At 41.5% G+C, this 17,192-nt stretch overlaps 1 protein-coding gene across 1 annotated transcript in view; it reads left to right on the plus strand.

The window, feature by feature from the left end:
• UNC5D (unc-5 netrin receptor D) overlaps positions 1-17,192 on the plus strand; it is a 526,408-nt gene that overhangs the window by 486,476 nt on the left and 22,740 nt on the right. The window contains exons 12-14 of the mRNA XM_021681506.1: positions 2,700-2,868; positions 4,494-4,721; positions 12,531-12,680. Coding sequence (XP_021537181.1) covers positions 2,700-2,868; positions 4,494-4,721; positions 12,531-12,680 — 547 coding nt within the window. The remainder of the gene's footprint in view (positions 1-2,699; positions 2,869-4,493; positions 4,722-12,530; positions 12,681-17,192) is intronic.

Raw genomic sequence — 17,192 nt, forward strand, 5'->3', positions numbered from 1 at the left:
TCCTAGGATAGGCCCTGCAATCACTGCTGTTATTAGTTCACAGTTATCATTAGCTCACAGCAATTTTAGAAAAATGTGGGGGTTTTTGTTTGTTTTTTCTCCTAGCAAGAGCATGAGTACTTCCTTATCAGATGTACTCTGGGAAAACTGAAGTGCCATCCATACTGTCCTTAGGAATCTTCATTTTTGCCCAGGCCCAATTAAAGCCTTCTCTCCCCAGACCTCCGTCCTCCAGTTTCCTAAGTCTGTATCCATGACGACACTTGGACTGCATTTTCCCCCTGTCTTCACTTGGGATGTCATGAGAGCCAGCAGCCCGATCAGAAATCTGCTAGTGGTTACAGAGAAGGAAAGTACATCCTGTCACAGAGATCAGGAGCCTGTGTACGAGTCAGAAATTTAGGGTGCATTTTGCAGCTCATCGTTTTGACGGACTACTCTGTGACCTTATGCTGTTAACACCTGCCTCCACAGGTGTGTGAAGAGCTTTAATTAATATTTGTAAATCTCCCTGATTGCCATAGATAGAAAATGGCGGAGAGGGACAAATTATTATTAATCATGGGGGTGGGGGCAATGGAGAGATTTAAGTTTTGTTCCTTCACCAGAGACCTATACCCACAGACAATGTTTTTACAGTAGGAGGATTAGATATAAATCTTGATTTACTTCCTTTGCACTGGTGGAAATGCCCAGTGCCTGCTTAATGCAAAGCGCCCGTTGCCGGCTCTGCCTGAGACTCAGTGTGCTCTGCCTCTGCCTCCTAATGCTATTTAAGTTATTACGGGAAGGAGCGTTGCTATTGACGAGTGTGAGAGTTCATCTAATTAGCTGATTTCAGTTCATTTGGCATTAAATAATTCCCCAAATTCCCATATGTTTGAACAATATGTTCAACAAGGGGGATGATTCTCTGAAAGCAATTAAATAGTTCTTTTAGGAGAGCTTGTCATCGGTCACTCATAAGCATCCCTGCTATTCCTGTCTGTGATAAAGGCAAGCAGCAATTATACGGAAAGTGCTTAACCTTCGCTAATGGTCGCTGGCAGGCATCCACAGACAAGCTGCCACCCCATGCTGCTTAGAGCTCACACTGGAATTTTACCTTTCCCCCCTCCCTCGCCCCGCCCCCCCGCAAACCTCAAGTATATTATTGTATCCAGGCTGTTCAGCCAGCATTTGTTATTGCTCATACACTACTTTCCATCCCCGCCCACCTCGCCTGCCTGCTTTGCTTAAAGGGAGATGTAGACATATTTTCAGTTCCCCTTGCACCCTGGTTGTATGGGAAGAATTGTCGACTTTGGACAGTGGTTGCCTCTGTGGATGAAGTTTGCAAATCCGTCTTCGGGGCTTCCTGAAAGGGGGGAGGACACTGCATTCATGTTCAGGTCTGTTTTAGATAGAATAGAGAGACGATGTCCCTGCCCCCTTCTGTGTCTGGACTTGTAATGCAGAAGCAAATTACAGGTCATGAGCTAGAGTAGGACCATTCCTAACAAGCAATGTCAACAAAAGCAGCTCAGAAACATGTACTCATAAGAAAACTGTCTGTTTATACAAGACCATGGAAAAGGTGGCATCTTTTGGTGATAAATTTCATCTTTATCTTGCTCAAGTGGTGGCTTTTTTGACGAGGGATGACATATTTAAATGCCCTTCCTAGGTCGGGTAAGAGAAAACTTCTGTATTAATACCAAACCCAGTGCTCATGTAGCATTGTTCATCTGAGAGTCATAAATGGCTTTATGGACTATATTCTATATCACTGTACTTCTTACAAGTGATAATACAGGCCCCCCAAAAATCAGATAGCTTGTTCAAAAACACAGAAGCAGTTGGGGAAGAATGAACAGACTTCTGGCCTATAAGCCAGCCCACCTTACCATTTGGGGACAGAGATTAAAACCAAAAGTCAAGAAATTGAAAGAAACATTCAATGATATAATTTCCCTTTAGTTAAATTTCACCTCCTTTTATTATTTCATGACTCTGTATTCCCATTGTGAATAATTCACAATACAGAAAAGTGTCCACACTAGGTTTGGGTGGAATGACTTTAAATTTAGAACTAAAATAGTGAGGAGTTGATGTATTTGATTATACACATTTGTAACTGTCTACCATGCTATCAATATATAACCTAGGTATTTGTGCATTGGCAGAAAACAAATGTTTTCAAAACCAGCAGTGACATACTCAATCTGGGTATGTCTGAAGGTTGCTTTGTTCATAATAATTTTTTTATGACTCATTAGCATTAAAAATGTTTGTAGAACGTGTTGTTGGGAGGAAGGAATCTGATGGGAAGATTACCAGATCAGTAGTTCCTACAAAGCTCTCGGCTTTGGTCATTGATAATGTTATCAACGGGAATAAGGATTCAGCAGCCGGTGTGTGACACACCAGCTAAGTCTTTGCTCTCTTCTGTTCTGCCCTATATTTCTGTAGAAGCACCTGTCATTTTGTTTGTCAAAACCTAGATTTGAAATCTAAGCTAAACTCAGTCCGCGAGCTTGAGCCATTCAGGATAAATGGCTGTCACCCAGACCAGCCCTGGGCACGTGTGGTGCCATCCAGGAAGGAATCCTGGGAAACCCTTTTCCTCAGCCTCAAGAAAGCCCCAGTCTATAACTAAATTCCCATTCAAATGCGCCCCCTTCTTTACACGCTTCTTGTATCCTCTCCCAACCGTAAAGCCTCCAGTCCGATGGATCCGAGGTGCTCCTGAGTCCTGAAGTCACCTGTGGCCCTCCAGACATGATCGTCACCACTCCCTTTGCATTGACCATACCACACTGTGCGGACGTCAGTTCTGAGCACTGGAACATCCATTTAAAGAAGCGGACGCAGCAGGGCAAGTGGGAGGTGAGACCCTAGTCTTCCTTTTGAAAAAATAGGATTTGGCTTCCACCATGGGATAGATTTAACCTTACCCTCTTTTAACACGAGTTTGCCGTGAAATATGTAAGCATTTTCTTGTTTTTTCAGAGGGTTGGTGGCATGTGCTTTACAATATCCTCAAGGTATTGGCTAGTGTTTTTCCATAATAATGGAAAAGAGAAGCAAGAGAGGATCCAGAGCTTCTCTCTTTGCTTTTAGAATACAGTTGTAATTACCCACACAGACACGTACCGTTATGCGCCCATTCCTGGTATATAAAACCTTTACTTCTGTCCTTCCTCCCAGAGTGTGTCCCTGTCTGAATTGACTTTCCCTGCAGCCTCTGCGGAGGGAGGTCAGGAGGAGGCTCAGGGCATACAGGCTGTGTTCATAAAAGAAACTTCTAATCCTAGGGATTAGAACATGTTGAAATGTTCAGCAACACAGTAGTTGCTAAATATATTCTGGTGAATTAATGAATGCATTGAGAATTATTGAGTGTAGGTTGCCCTGTGTATAGGAGTACATATGAAAGTGATACAGTCCAAGGGAGAGCAGATGAGAGACAAGAAAATGAGGAAGTGTATGAGGAGGATAACAACAAGAGAGACAGACACAGCAACGATTGCACTGTTATTACTATTTTAAGTGAAACCTCTGATTTATCTGTCTGATAGGGATTCCTTTTATGTCTGTCTGAAGTCAGTTTGCATGAAAGCAGGTGAATTATCTTGCTGGAACACAATGACCTGTTCCAGCTAGCCCTGGGATCGTCCCTCCCAGGAGGTGCTTCAGGCAAAAGGAATAAAAGGAAAATCTTGTTTCTTTAGGAGAAGAAAATTCCCATTTGCTACAATGGATTACATTTACCCTGCCCAGCTCTCTCTGCCACTAGCCTGTACTCTTTGTTGCAAATGCATTCTGCTGTTTATTCAGTCCTGGTACAACCAGGGGCACATTTTGCGGGCATGAAGTTCCATGGGTTTCATAAAGGGGCAGGATTTTGCTCTTTTCCATTATGGTTTGCTTTGCCTTGATTTTTACCACTTTAGTTTTTCAGTTGAGCACTTCCTCACAAGCTTTTCATCCAGATGGTGTTATATTTATGCTCTACCCAGCCAGTCACACAAACCAAAGTTCTTATCAGGGAAGGTGAAATATTCTCGTACATCTTATCAAAACCATTTATTTAACGGTCCCTCATGAATGAATTTGGTGGAAAGAGGATAAAATATTTGAAGGAAAATAAATATTACCTTAAGGATATTGAAAGAGATTTTCAGAAATAGACCTTTTTCAGGACGGAGTTTGCTTGTCGGGTGTTAATATTCAAGGTTTTTCTTAAATTCAGCACTGCACAAATTAACTGAAAAAAAGGAGAATTTTGAAAATGAGTTTTGTTGTAACCTATAGAATTCCAACACACTGAATAGAACTATTTCTTGAGTTCCCCATGTAAGCAGTTATTTTGCTAGAAAAAGCGCATTTAACATCAAGGAAATGAGGACAATAAAAATACTCTGAAAAAACTGTGTCTGTCCATGCAAAGTCATTGTTAAATCATACCTTATTTCCAAGCTGAGACAATTTCATACACCGTTTCCCCACAGGAAGTGATGTCAGTGGAGGATGAATCCACATCCTGTTACTGCCTTTTGGACCCCTTTGCATGTCACGTGCTCCTCGACAGCTTCGGGACCTATGCCCTCACTGGAGAACCAATCACAGATTGTGCTGTGAAACAGCTCAAGGTGGCGGTTTTTGGCTGTATGTCCTGTAACTCTCTGGATTACAACTTGAGAGTCTACTGTGTGGACAATACTCCTTGGGCATTTCAGGTCAGCCTTTTCTCTAGAATTCTTCTTTTGGTATCATGAAAGCATGGGGTTTCCTAAAGATCAGTATCAATAGAGAATACTATTGCTGAGGGTCTGCAAAATGAAGACACACCACTGACTTGCTGGGGATACCTATCCTAAAGCAAGAGTTGTGTTAGGGTATGTCTGATAATGTGCTGAGGCCCGAGGACATGAGGTACTTGGCACTCAAGAATAGAGAAGAGTCAGGGCGCCTAGGTGGCTCAGTCGGTTAAGCGTCTGCCTTCAGCTCAGGTCATGATCCCGGGGTCCTGGGATTGAGTCCCGCATGGGGCTCCCTGCTCAGCGGGGAGTCAGCTTCTCCCTCTCCCTCTGACCCTCTCTCTGCTCATGTGCGTGCACGAGCTCTCTCTCTCTCTCTCTCTCTCTCTCTCTCTCTGTCTCTCTCAAATAAATAAATAAAATATTTAAAAAAGAATAGAGAAGAGTTACATAAATACATACAGAAAACACTGTGTGCTGAATTATCAACTGACTTAGCAGTCTAGTCAGATTCAGAAAACAGAGACCCAATTGCAATAGATCAGAGAACAATCTCTGAGAGCCCTTTGTGAACCTTCATGGATGTCATTTAGGAGCAAAAGAGAAAGAGCTACCATGTCAAGAAAGGAGAATGGCATGAGCCACAGGAACAGCAAGAGTTATTTGATGTGCAGAAGGCAATCGCTTGAACAACTGAAGGTTATAGTTTGGGAACAACAATTATAAATCCTATCGATCAGCAGGCAGTCATATTATATCCTGGATACATAGTCTATTAATAATTAGGGCTACTAGGGCAGAGATAGTTCAAGGTTCCTTTCCATTTTTGGTACTTTTAATCATGTAAGACTCATTTTAAATTAGCTACTCACGAAGAGTACGAGTTTATTAATAGCAGCAAGGATAATGCAGAAGTGCCTGTGTAAGCTCTGCCCATATATAAATAGCATAGCTCTCCTGACACACTTCATCCCAGATCCCTGCTATTCCAGTCCTGGATCATTAAGTCCATTATGCAGAGCATTTCCTCAGTAACTAGCTTTTAAGACACTGAGCTGGAAAACTCATGTTTACCAATAGAAGACATACAATGACCTGAATCCTGAACATAAGCCAGTAAAGGAGACACAGTGCCAACCTATGTTCTTGAAACTTCCTCATCTCTTAAGTAGCACAGGTCATTTTGAAAGGCACACTTAATATATGGCTGCTCATAAAAGAGCCTTTTTTCAGAGGGGCACCATTTTGTAGAGGAAAGAACTTCCATGTGAGTTGTGAAATGTCATCCTGATTGCTATTTGATAATCTTAATCTGCTTTCGCCACCCCTAATAAGAACATTTTTCCAAAATAAAACGCATTAATAGACGTTCAGCAACCAAAAATAATGAGTTGAGGTCATTACTACCACTGAATGCATCATGACTCAAGTCAGATGTTTAGTAACTTGGCCAGATTTTGAAGGCTGAGTCAACTGGAGTAAACACGGGGGGCCTTGGAGGATTTCCAGCCTCTAGGCTCATATGGGCAACCCACTGCCGACCAGTGTGCCTGTGAGGATCTGTTTATCACAACTGCCTTGGAAGTCGGCCCTCAGAGCCATTTTGATCTCACTTTGAATAATGCTGATGTCTATTATATACCAGTAAGTTTGACATTTGCCTAAAGAAAAAACTAAGTGACTTTCAGATAATCTATTCTCATTCCTCTTGATTGCTACCAGATTCTGCAACAGCTCAACTGTTCACAGATGAATATGAATTGCAGTGGAAGTCATGAAAATGAGGCCCTAAACACAGCTTTTCCAAACCACTCTCCTTTCCTATGGGTAATAGACCCTTCTTCATCAGTGCTAGGGAAAATGGTATTCTTCCTCTAAATTGAATCCAAATATCTTTATTTCATCATTTAGAGATACTTCTTAAAACACTAATTTTGCCTTAGAGAAATGTTTTCCAGTAGAAATACTCTTGACCCCATTTGTCATAATCTATTTATCTCCAGTGATTCTCTCTCCTAGTATGTCCAATAAAGCTCATTTTAAAGGGGGGGCTTGGTTGTACTTGCTATTGACAGGATGTACGTGACAGGTATCATGAGCAACAAAAGCCAGGCTTCCCCCTGGGGTGGTGAGAGATCGTCAGCCTTGGTTGAATAACTTTTCTGGCCCACAGAAAGATCACAACACAACTTGTAGCTTTTCAGAACACAACCGTGCGGTCTACGGTCTTGATCTCTGGGTTTTGTTTCTGAGAGAATCTGGCTTTCTGGATTTTTACCTTCCTAATAAGTGAACATGTTCAGGGCCTTCTGCCCAGGTTCCTTTAAAACCACTTCAACAGCCCAAATCATCCCTGTCACGTTTTTCACAGCTTTGTATGTGGTATTTAATGAGAGGGGAAAATTATATAGTTACTAACCCATTAAAATTGTTCCACTTTAAGAAAGCCCTAGCAACAGTTCACTTTTTGAACCTCTAGCAGACTTCACACATTAATATTAGCTCCCCCAACTTGTGTGGTGTGAGCTGAAAATATTGTACACAGTGATGACTCATGTTCTGTAACTCGGATAGAACCCTGACTTCTTAGTCAAAAGTAATGGGTCATCTTTCAAGAAGCATTTCTACTGAAATTGACTGTACTGGCATTTGCCTCCATCATCACGGTGTTAAAAATGTTTCTTGTGACTTAGAAACAGGTACAAGCTTGGTTGCAATAGTTGCTATGTTTATTGTACTGCATCTTTCAAGTCTCAAAGAAATAGCAACATATATGTGCCCAACTAGGACTGTCCTCTTGATCAAGAAAGAAGCCTGGTTGAAGATCATGGTGACGTCTTTCATTTTATTCATAGCTTATTGAAGTTATGTCCAATAAAATAAGTAAAATCTCCCCCCTCACTGGAAACCTTGGAAGGAGACAGCTTCCCAACCCAAGTCTTCTGTCCTCTTAGAACCAGTGAGGGTCTGGCGACATAATGGTCCCACCAAACTGTAGTCCTGTGGAGGGTTTTAGTCCTGGAACAGAAACATTGTCCCTTTCCAGGCTTGCCCTCCTCCCCTGTACCTCCTGCAGGGGCTGCTCTGCTGGCTTCTCCTTTGCTCTGGGGTTATTTCATCTGAATAATAGTACTGGTTTCTCTCAATGACAAAAACAAAAGACCACCTACACCTTGGTAAGACATAATCTAGTTTCAGGTTTTTGAAGACCTGTTCTGATAAATACATCTACAACTGTCTCTGGGAAGTTAAATCGGCTATGTTTTTTTTTTTTTTTTTTTAACTAAAAATCTGCCTGAAGGTGAGAGGAGAATAAGAGAACAACCCATGACTTCTTGTCATTCCTGTTCCTGTGTTTCTATGATAATTAGAGCTGCCATTTTGTGTGTGTGTGTGTGTGTGTGTGTGCTTGACATCATCTCCTTTGGTGAATTCAAACCAAAGGTTGAGGAATGGTGGTATATTTATAAAACAGTAACATTTTAAGACCTAGGTTTCTGTTACTGTCTGTTTTATTTCTTTCTGTATCTGTCTCACATGGGTGTGCACGCATGCACACACACACACAGCTCAAACAAACCTTGAACACAGGGAAAGCAAGGAATTAAACACTTGCCCCATCTTAGGAAGAAAAAAAGGAAAAACAACTAGTTTTTTTTCTCCATTGCTCCCAGCCCTCCTATTCAGTACCTCTCGATACTCATTACTTGCTTGGCATTAATGTGGATTTAGAATCTAATTTCAAAGGATTTCCTCCAGATGTAGTTCTTGTGTTTATCAATAATGCAACCTTGGGAAATATTGTTCACGTAAAGCATTTAAAGGAACACACCACAGCGACATAATTTCTGTGTGTGTGTATGTGTGTGTGCGTGCACACGCACATGCTTAAGTTCAAACGGTTTTGTCTCACAAATATGTAAATTCGGCCTGCCTGTTTTAGTATCCCTGAAGCCCACCTGAATATTGCTGCCTGTCTCATTAAATCAACATAAAGAGCTCACAAAGCTCAGGCTTTTCCTGGCCACAACTCCAGGATCTGGATAGCTAACAGCCCCCAGTGTGAAATGAGGAGGGAGACAGACTAGAACCACCACCAACCATAGCCTTTGGGTACATTTCATAGGAAATAAGCTGGCCAGACCCTATTTTCTGGTTTAATTAATGCAGATATCAATTTAACAATAGAACTGGAGATTTAACATAAGGTCCTTGTCATATAGGAGGCAGATAGGAAAAATGAAGCGAGTATCAGGCCTCATGCTTGGGGTGATATATCCACTGAGTGACTCAGAACTAGCTCAGCAGAGTTGTTTGTATCAGTGATTCTCAAACCCAGCTGGGCATCAGAATCATCCAAAAAGCATTTAAAAATACAGATGTCCAGGCCCAGCCCTGAAAAGAGTACAATAGGTTGTGGGCATAACTGGGAATTCTTTGCTAAGTATAATTTATTATTTTTGTACTCAGGAGTTTCTTTTAACTCTGAAGCTAGTTGTGCCTTTATAAATATATAAATACAATGATTAGTTCCTTACTGGGCTTCTTCATTTTAATAATTACTTGTTGTGTTACAGAATAACTAGGATTGCTTAATATTTTGTACAAGATTATGAGACACTGGTTCAATGTGTGGAGATGAAAGTAAGCTTTAAAAAAAAGCAAAAATAAATCATGGTTGTATTTAAATTGGAGGCCCTAAAGCAGGAATTTCTAAAAGTACCATTTTCCTCTGTGATAATTATAAGTGGACATCTATTAAAAATTTCTAATATTCTCCACTCTGCATTTCAGGGACCGCTTAGGCAGTATATATAACCATAGGGCAAATACAGACTGACTTATGTCATCTTTATATATATCTTGCACAGTGAAAAATTATTTACGGGACAGAGTTAATAACAGTCTGACCTTCACATGACTCAAAAAAAAAAAAAAAAAATCAAGCATAGGATAGAAAAAGGCAGGGAAATGTAGAAAAAATACTAGACCACAGTCAAGTTGCCCTGTTTTAGTCTTCGTTCCATCACTAACCCTGTAACTTGAGGAAGAGGACTTTCTTTGGGGGTAAGGGTGTGCTTCAAATTTTCATCTCTTAATAAGGTACATGATGATTTAAAAGTACAGTTCTCTTCTAGTGTGATGGTGCTCCATATGACTTCTAAATATTAAAATAGCCTAGCTCTACACTAAGAAGTGCACCATCTTGCACAAGACACTTCATCTTCTGACCTCAATTTACTTCTCTGTACATTCAGGCAAGTTAGATTATTTAAAGAAAAGGGGTATGCTTTAGAGAGCCCAACTATACTTTGCAGAGTCCACACTATTGTTATTGTGTGGCTTTCACGTGGTTTTAATAAGTACATTCCTTATTTGTACTTGTTTCTAACCTTACACTAGAATTGCAAAAAGAGGTTAATAGAGTATCGGGCTGATGATTTTGCTTGGCCATGAATAAGCCCAGCTAAGGAACAGAGGCCTAAAGAAAATAAGTAACCTGCCGAAGACCATGGAAATGTGACTGGAGTCCTGTGCCTCCAATTTTGGTTTACAAGATTCATCGTCTTTTGAGTATATGTAGTCCCCCAAAGATTCTTATACACCTTAAAACCTGAGTATCCATGTTCTAAAATTAAGTACAAAGTCCTTAGTATAGCAAGCGAGAATTCATGATTTGATTTTCATCACCTCCAGCCGCTCACTTTCTACCCTAACCTATCCCAGCTCTGCCTCGCCTCATACCTTTGTGCATACCCTGCTCACTGCCCCCAGTGCACACCCCCGCCTTCCCCTGTGACTATCCCCGATCTTTAACTTCAAGGTTCAGCTCAAATATCACTTCTTCTGGTAATTCCGCACTTCTTTTCCTGGCCTCTCTTCCCATCTGGGTTAAGCTATACCCTGTACTTTGCCTTGACCTCCTAGGTAGACATGTATTTGTAATACTTAGATATGATAATCAGATGCCTACTGTACTGAGCCTCTCACTAGACTGTGAGCTCCCTGGTGGTGGAGACGGTTTTATAAACTCAGAGTCCAGCTCAAGCATAGCTCCAGTGGACACTCATTAAATCTCAACAAGGAACCAGTGATCAGCATCTGTAAAAGACCTCAGCTCAGCATTTGGAGTAAATTCTCTCTCCTCCCCATCCTGCCATGATCCTTCCACTCTTTGTAGCCCCCATCAGATGCCAGTCACTATGTTGTCATGCTCAACTCCTAGACCCACACTGTTAGGAACTACCTAGCACTCTGTTGTTCAGTACAGTAATTACCAACCGCATGTGGATATTTAAATTTAAGTTAATTAAAATGAAAAACTCAGTTCCTTCCTCGCTCTAGCCACATTTCAAGTGCTCAACAGCCACTGTGGCCAATGGCTACCATATTGAGCAGCACAGATAGAGAACATTTCCTACATCACAGAAAGTTCACCACTAACCCAAGAGCCCCCACGAAACACCCTCTCATTAAAAGAACCGGAGCAAATGACCTTGGAATTGAATCATTTAGTCCTGCGAAGAGATACCAGCAACTGATTAACAGTTACGTGTACGTGACGGGTAAAAGCTGGACAGCCGCGTCTTAGTAAGACATGTTTTTATTCCTGTTATTCTGCACCTAGACAAGAGTCGGTAAGATAACCTCTGGAGCTGCTTTTACTCACTGATAATTGAAATGTAAGTTTTATTGTATTTATAAGCCTACTTGCCTGACTTCTCACAATCTTTTAGAATCTGGAAAGATTACAGGACATAATTAAAGGATCTCAGTTTTCTTATTTATTGTACCTCTGCAAGGGAATTAGAAGTCAATTAATGGTGACTTTAAGAAATGGATTTAGGGAGCTCTCTTATCTCCAGTAACACTAACGACCTCACCCCGAAGGCAGGTTAACCTTTTGCAGAAATCATGTTGGTTATTTTATTTGGCTTATCATCTCTCCAATAGGATTCTAGACACCACAAATTTGGAACCAATTAAAATGGTTTGCTCATCATGGAGCACTACATCAAAAACTAATGATGTATGGTGATTAATATAATAAAAAAAATAAGATGGTTTGCTCAATAGAATGTAGGTGAATTGTGTGAATTGTGTTTGTATTAAATATAATTATAAAGATTTCTCAGTGAAAAATAGAGGAGTATTTATCTTCAGGAATCTGATTTCTTTTTTCTGAGCTAAAACTAACTTGATAAACAACTTTTGTCTTGGCTTTTTGGCATAACTTTAATGAACATTACTACAAATAAATAGGATACGTGCACTCTATAACATTTATTTTGAACCAAAGAATAAGTATTGTATAATGCCCGTATTCATGATGAACATGTGAAAGGGTAGAGGTGGTGAAAGGGTGAAGTCGTTGTTCAACTTTCAGTGTAAAATCTGAATACATCCCTTGATTATGGTTATAGCAGATGAAATTCACACAGTTGTGGAAACTTAACCGTATAACAGTCTGCTTGGGGCAGGGGAGGTCTTTTAGTTTTAAAGAAAGGCATGGTGTGTTTAAAAGCCTAAGCAACACAAATAATGAAGAACGATTGTTTCTTTCTGCCCACATCCTTATTAATCAGCAGCTTTGAGTCCCAGTCCTGACCTTGCAAGGATATAGGGTTCTCAAAGAAGTGCGTGTGCGTGTGCGTGTGTGTGTGTATCATGCTGTTTGTCTATTTCCGGGAGACACATGGTAGGGAGCATACCTATCTATGGAAAGAAATCTATGGCAGAAACTGGATACTTCATTATTACGCCTCTTTTCTCTTTCCTGCCCCTTAGGAAGTAGTTTCAGATGAAAGGCATCAAGGTGGACAGCTACTGGAAGAGCCAAAATTGCTGCATTTCAAAGGGAACACCTTCAGTCTTCAGATCTCCGTCCTTGACATCCCGCCATTCCTCTGGAGAATTAAACCATTCACTGCATGCCAGGTACTGGCCAAATGGGCTGCTAACAGAAATAGCTTTGCTTTCACCAGCAAGCAGGTCACTAAACCCTGGTGAGGGTACTCTTGACTTACCTCCTCCTTCAAAAGTATGGATTTAATCTCAGAACTGTCACAGAAATGTAGCAGTTTGGACTACGCACAAAGAATTAATCATATTGTCATCAACTCACAGGTTTCTAACAGGTGGGGGGAAAGGTGCTTGATGTCAGGTAATGTGAAATTTCTCCTCTCTCTCATTTAAACTCTCTCTCAGCATAGGTTGAAGACGGTTATTTAACAACTTAGAGCGAGGTTGGTTTGTTGTTTGTTTTTATTAAAACCAGTTCATTACGAGACATGGTTTTAATCATGGTCAGCTATGAAAGGTCTGGATGTCGGTCCTTCAAAGGGTGACAATTTTGAGTTGTGGGGAGCTCTGGCTGGCCAGGTAGACACGAGAGGTTTTGTCCAGAATATATGAAGTGCTTGCCTCCAGGTAAGCTGGGTAAGATGGGAAGACGAAATTATAAACTGAGAGCCAAAGAAAGGATCATGCCTCTTAGAGTCCTTTGACAAATATATAAACATATTTCTGCATTATTATTCACCTATCTCTGTATCAGAGAATTTTAAAACATTGCAAAATGACTTAGAGCCTCCTCGGATGACTTTTAGGGGATTTGAGTAATTGCTTAGCATAGAAGGATCTCTTATCGACGTGTGACCCTGTCACCAAATGCTGTGGAAATTCCCCATGATGAGTACTGTCATCATAAGCAGCTAGCTGGTCTACAGTTGTTTCCTAAACCAAAATCACCTGTGCTTCAGGTGACAGGACAGGTCCTTAACTTTGGAAAAGCTTCTGGTGGGTTCAGATTGATCCAGAATCACAGGAGGCTTTCAGATGTCTTTGTTTCTGTCATAACCTGCAGAGCCCTGTGGGGTTTTAACCTTTCCATCCTTATGGCCTTTATTAAAAACAAAGACCAAAAACTTGCACAAGGTAAACCAGCTTGTCAGAATGGGAACAAGCCAAATCACAGAGAGAAAATCCTTGCCTGAGCCATGAGAGTTAGGAAAAAAATAAATAAATAAAAGTTGAACCACCAGTCCTTTTGCCTTCAAAAATTCACGGTTTTCAGATTGGACAAGGTTGTATTTTCCTGTTTACTTTTCAGACTTCTCGTTATCTTGGGAACTGCCCCTCTGTGTCCTCTTTCTGGGCATTCAGAGCAACAAAAGCATCTCTCACGGCCCCAAACCATTTTTTTTTTTGACACATTCAGCATATTTCCTTATAGTGAGAGGTTTTCTATGAATAAATGGATTGTTTATGATGTTCTAAGACCGAGGGGTCTTTGTGTCCAGGAAAGTGGTATTCAGAGTTTCCAGTCCAAATTGAACTTCAGGGCATTGTTAAAACAGGTCCTAAAAGTCATGTAAATTCCTCTGTATTAATCTTTATAGGCTTAAAGGCATCATTCCACTGGATCTAATGCAAGTGCCTCTGTCCAAAGTAACTATTAAGTTTAATGTTTAGAGATAAAAAAAAAAAAAATCAGATGAAAGGACCATAACCTTGCACCAGTCCTTAAACAATAATTCCAACACCAAGAATTCCAAGGAGAGCCCCGGGCAGGAAAGGCATTGGGGGCTAGGAGCCTGTGGACCTCAGAGCATGCAACAGGGCCAGCCAAAGCCAAAGGGCATTGGCTCACACGGAAACCCAACAAGCTTTACTGCCGGGTTGGGTTGGATTGCATGGACCTTGTGAACATGGATAAATATTTGCCTTCCTTCTGTAATTGAGCATAATTTGAAAGAGTCTTGGAAGGCTGAGAAATAATTTAATTTTCTGTGCACCAGGAGGTTTGCCACTGAGTTGCATTTCCACTTCATTTTTCTTACCCACAAGTGGCTTTCTGCTCTATTCCTCCTTTCCACCCCCCACCACCACCACCCTCCTTGCCGCCATTGTCTTGCCCCTGTCATCACTGAAATCCCCTAGCTTGTATGAACACATATTGTGCTGCTCTTAATGGCCCTGCTGCATTTGCTCCAGGCATCAGATGTAAGCACTTCGGGGAGGGTTTGTGTTCATGCTGCTTGAACCTCATGTAGAACATAATGTGCACTGATAAACTTGGCGTGGATAATAGAGAATGGCTTTTCATTAGGGCTTCGCCGATGGGAACTAACTGAGAGCTATTGCAGGGACAGAAAATCTCACTCTTCCTGACATCATTTATAGGTCTCTCCTTCAACTGGTAAATCTCCCTGTCGTCTTCTGTCATCTTCCAGCTCAGTGCATGGAAGACCACTGGTCTTCCTCTCTCCCCCTTTCTCTAGCTTCACATCAGGAATCTGAGAAGCGACATACTCCACTTGGTACCCAAAGCCTGTTCTCCTTGGAAACCTTCCTTTCTTCTTCTGGGAAAGGTGGAATTTACCAGGAATTTTCAGGCCTGGGAGGTACCCACTGCAGAGAATATCTGCCCTATCAGACACCAACCAACTGCATGAGGAATCTTTTTAGAATGGTGTGAGTTCAAGGTTGAATCCAGAGCTATGTGCGGAAACCCTGTGTATGGGCAGACCAGCTAACTTTGAAATCTTGTTGGGTTAGGTTCGGGAGGATTACAGTTGACGAAATGCTACGCTACCACCCACAGTGCTAGTCCCCCCCAACCCACCCACCCCCAGAGATAAACAAGTATTCCTTCTCTTCTTCTCAGGCTTTTTAGGACTTGACCACAGTTAGGGATCCCCCTCCACAGATTTAGCAGACCTCGTCTAGGAGGTAAATAACTCCGCTTTCCATAGGTTACTGGGACCTGGGTGCTACTGAGTCACACGTTCTGCTATTTCTTGCTGACTGTGGGGTGGAGAAGCTGGAATAGGCAGTATACAATAAACTATTATTTTTTAAATCCTACAAAACACAAAGTCGGGCTGTCACCTCCCTAGGATAAAAGCAGCTGTCTTTTCAGCATACTTTGTGTCTTGGGGAACCCAGTGTCTGTCTCCTGCTAGGATGTGATTTACATTCTCTCCATCTGCTAGGAACCTAATTATAATGGGAATCAAAATGAAAACATTTCCGGAATCTTTAAACACCCATAACTTTGCTACGCTTTGTCCTCCCATATTACTTTCCACATCATTCCTCTCACTCAGTGAGCATCTTGATAGTTTTTTTAATAATGAAAACAAAGATGATTGCCCTGACAACACACTAATCACAGTGCTTCTAATTCTATTACTTTTAAATGTTTTGTCAAGCCCTATTGGCAGCTGTTACTCAAGCCAACAATAAAAAGAAATATTCTTTTGATACGGTCTTAAAATCAGAATTTTAAAATGTCTTTTTTTTTTAAAGATTTTATTTATTTATTTGAGAGAGAGAATGAGAGAGAGAGAGCACATGAGAGGGGGGAGGGTCAGAGGGAGAAGCAGACTCCCTGCCGAGCAGGGAGCCCGATGCGGGACTCGATCCCGGGACTCCGGGATCACGACCTGAGCCGAAGGCAGTCGCTTAACCGACTGAGCCACCCAGGCGCCCCTCTTTTTAATTTTTTATTTTATTTTTATTTTTTTAAAGATTTTTTTATTTATTTATTTGAGAGAGAGAGAATGAGAGAGAGCACATGAGAGGGGGGAGGGTCAGAGAGAGAAGCAGACTCCCCGCCGAGCAGGGAGCCCAATGCGGGACTCGATCCCGGGACTCCATCCCGGGACTCCGGGATCACGACCTGAGCCGAAGGCAGTCGCTTAACCGACTGAGCCACCCAGGCGCCCCTTAAAATGTCTTGATTGTGTGCAGTGGGATGCAAAGAGAAAAGAGAAGAGAGCGTGTGCTTGCGCACACGCTCATTCTCGTGGCTTTCTGCGCGGGAGGATTATCTCTGCAGTGGGCATTACTCTCTTACCTTTCTGCCACCATTCTCTGGAGAAAATAGAAGAAATGTAGCAAATTATACCAGAGAAGACACTTTTCAATAAATGGCCAGTACCATTTTTTTTTTTTTTTTTTTTAGGAAAGGAAGCATTATCAAGGATTCAGATCCACCACACAACATGGAGGTCAGTTTAAGAGCAGGACCTTGAATTCAGCTCTGTCTGACCGTGATGCCCAAGAACTTATGTTATGCTGTAATGACTCAAATTTCCGTTTAAAAACACAAAGACCTTTTTAGTTTAGTTTAGTTTTTTTTTTTTTTTTTTTTTTTAAGAGTGGGGGAAGGGGCAGAGGGAGAGATAATCTTAAGCAGGCTTCACGCCCAGCATGGAGCCCGACACAGGGCTTGATCTCACAACCCTGAGATCAGGACCTGAACAGAAATCAAGCATCAGACACTTAACCGACTGAGCCACCCAGGCGCCACCTTAGTTTTCTCAATTAGGCAAAAGTACCTGTTAACCATGGAGGCCTATGTTAGTTTCTTTCACGAAAGGGGGTGGTGCAAAGGAACTATAAAAAATGTACTAGTTTGAAGGAGAATTCATTTGAGGGCTA

This window comes from Neomonachus schauinslandi, chromosome 2 (assembly GCF_002201575.2).
Source record: "Neomonachus schauinslandi chromosome 2, ASM220157v2, whole genome shotgun sequence".
NCBI lineage: Eukaryota > Metazoa > Chordata > Mammalia > Carnivora > Phocidae > Neomonachus > Neomonachus schauinslandi.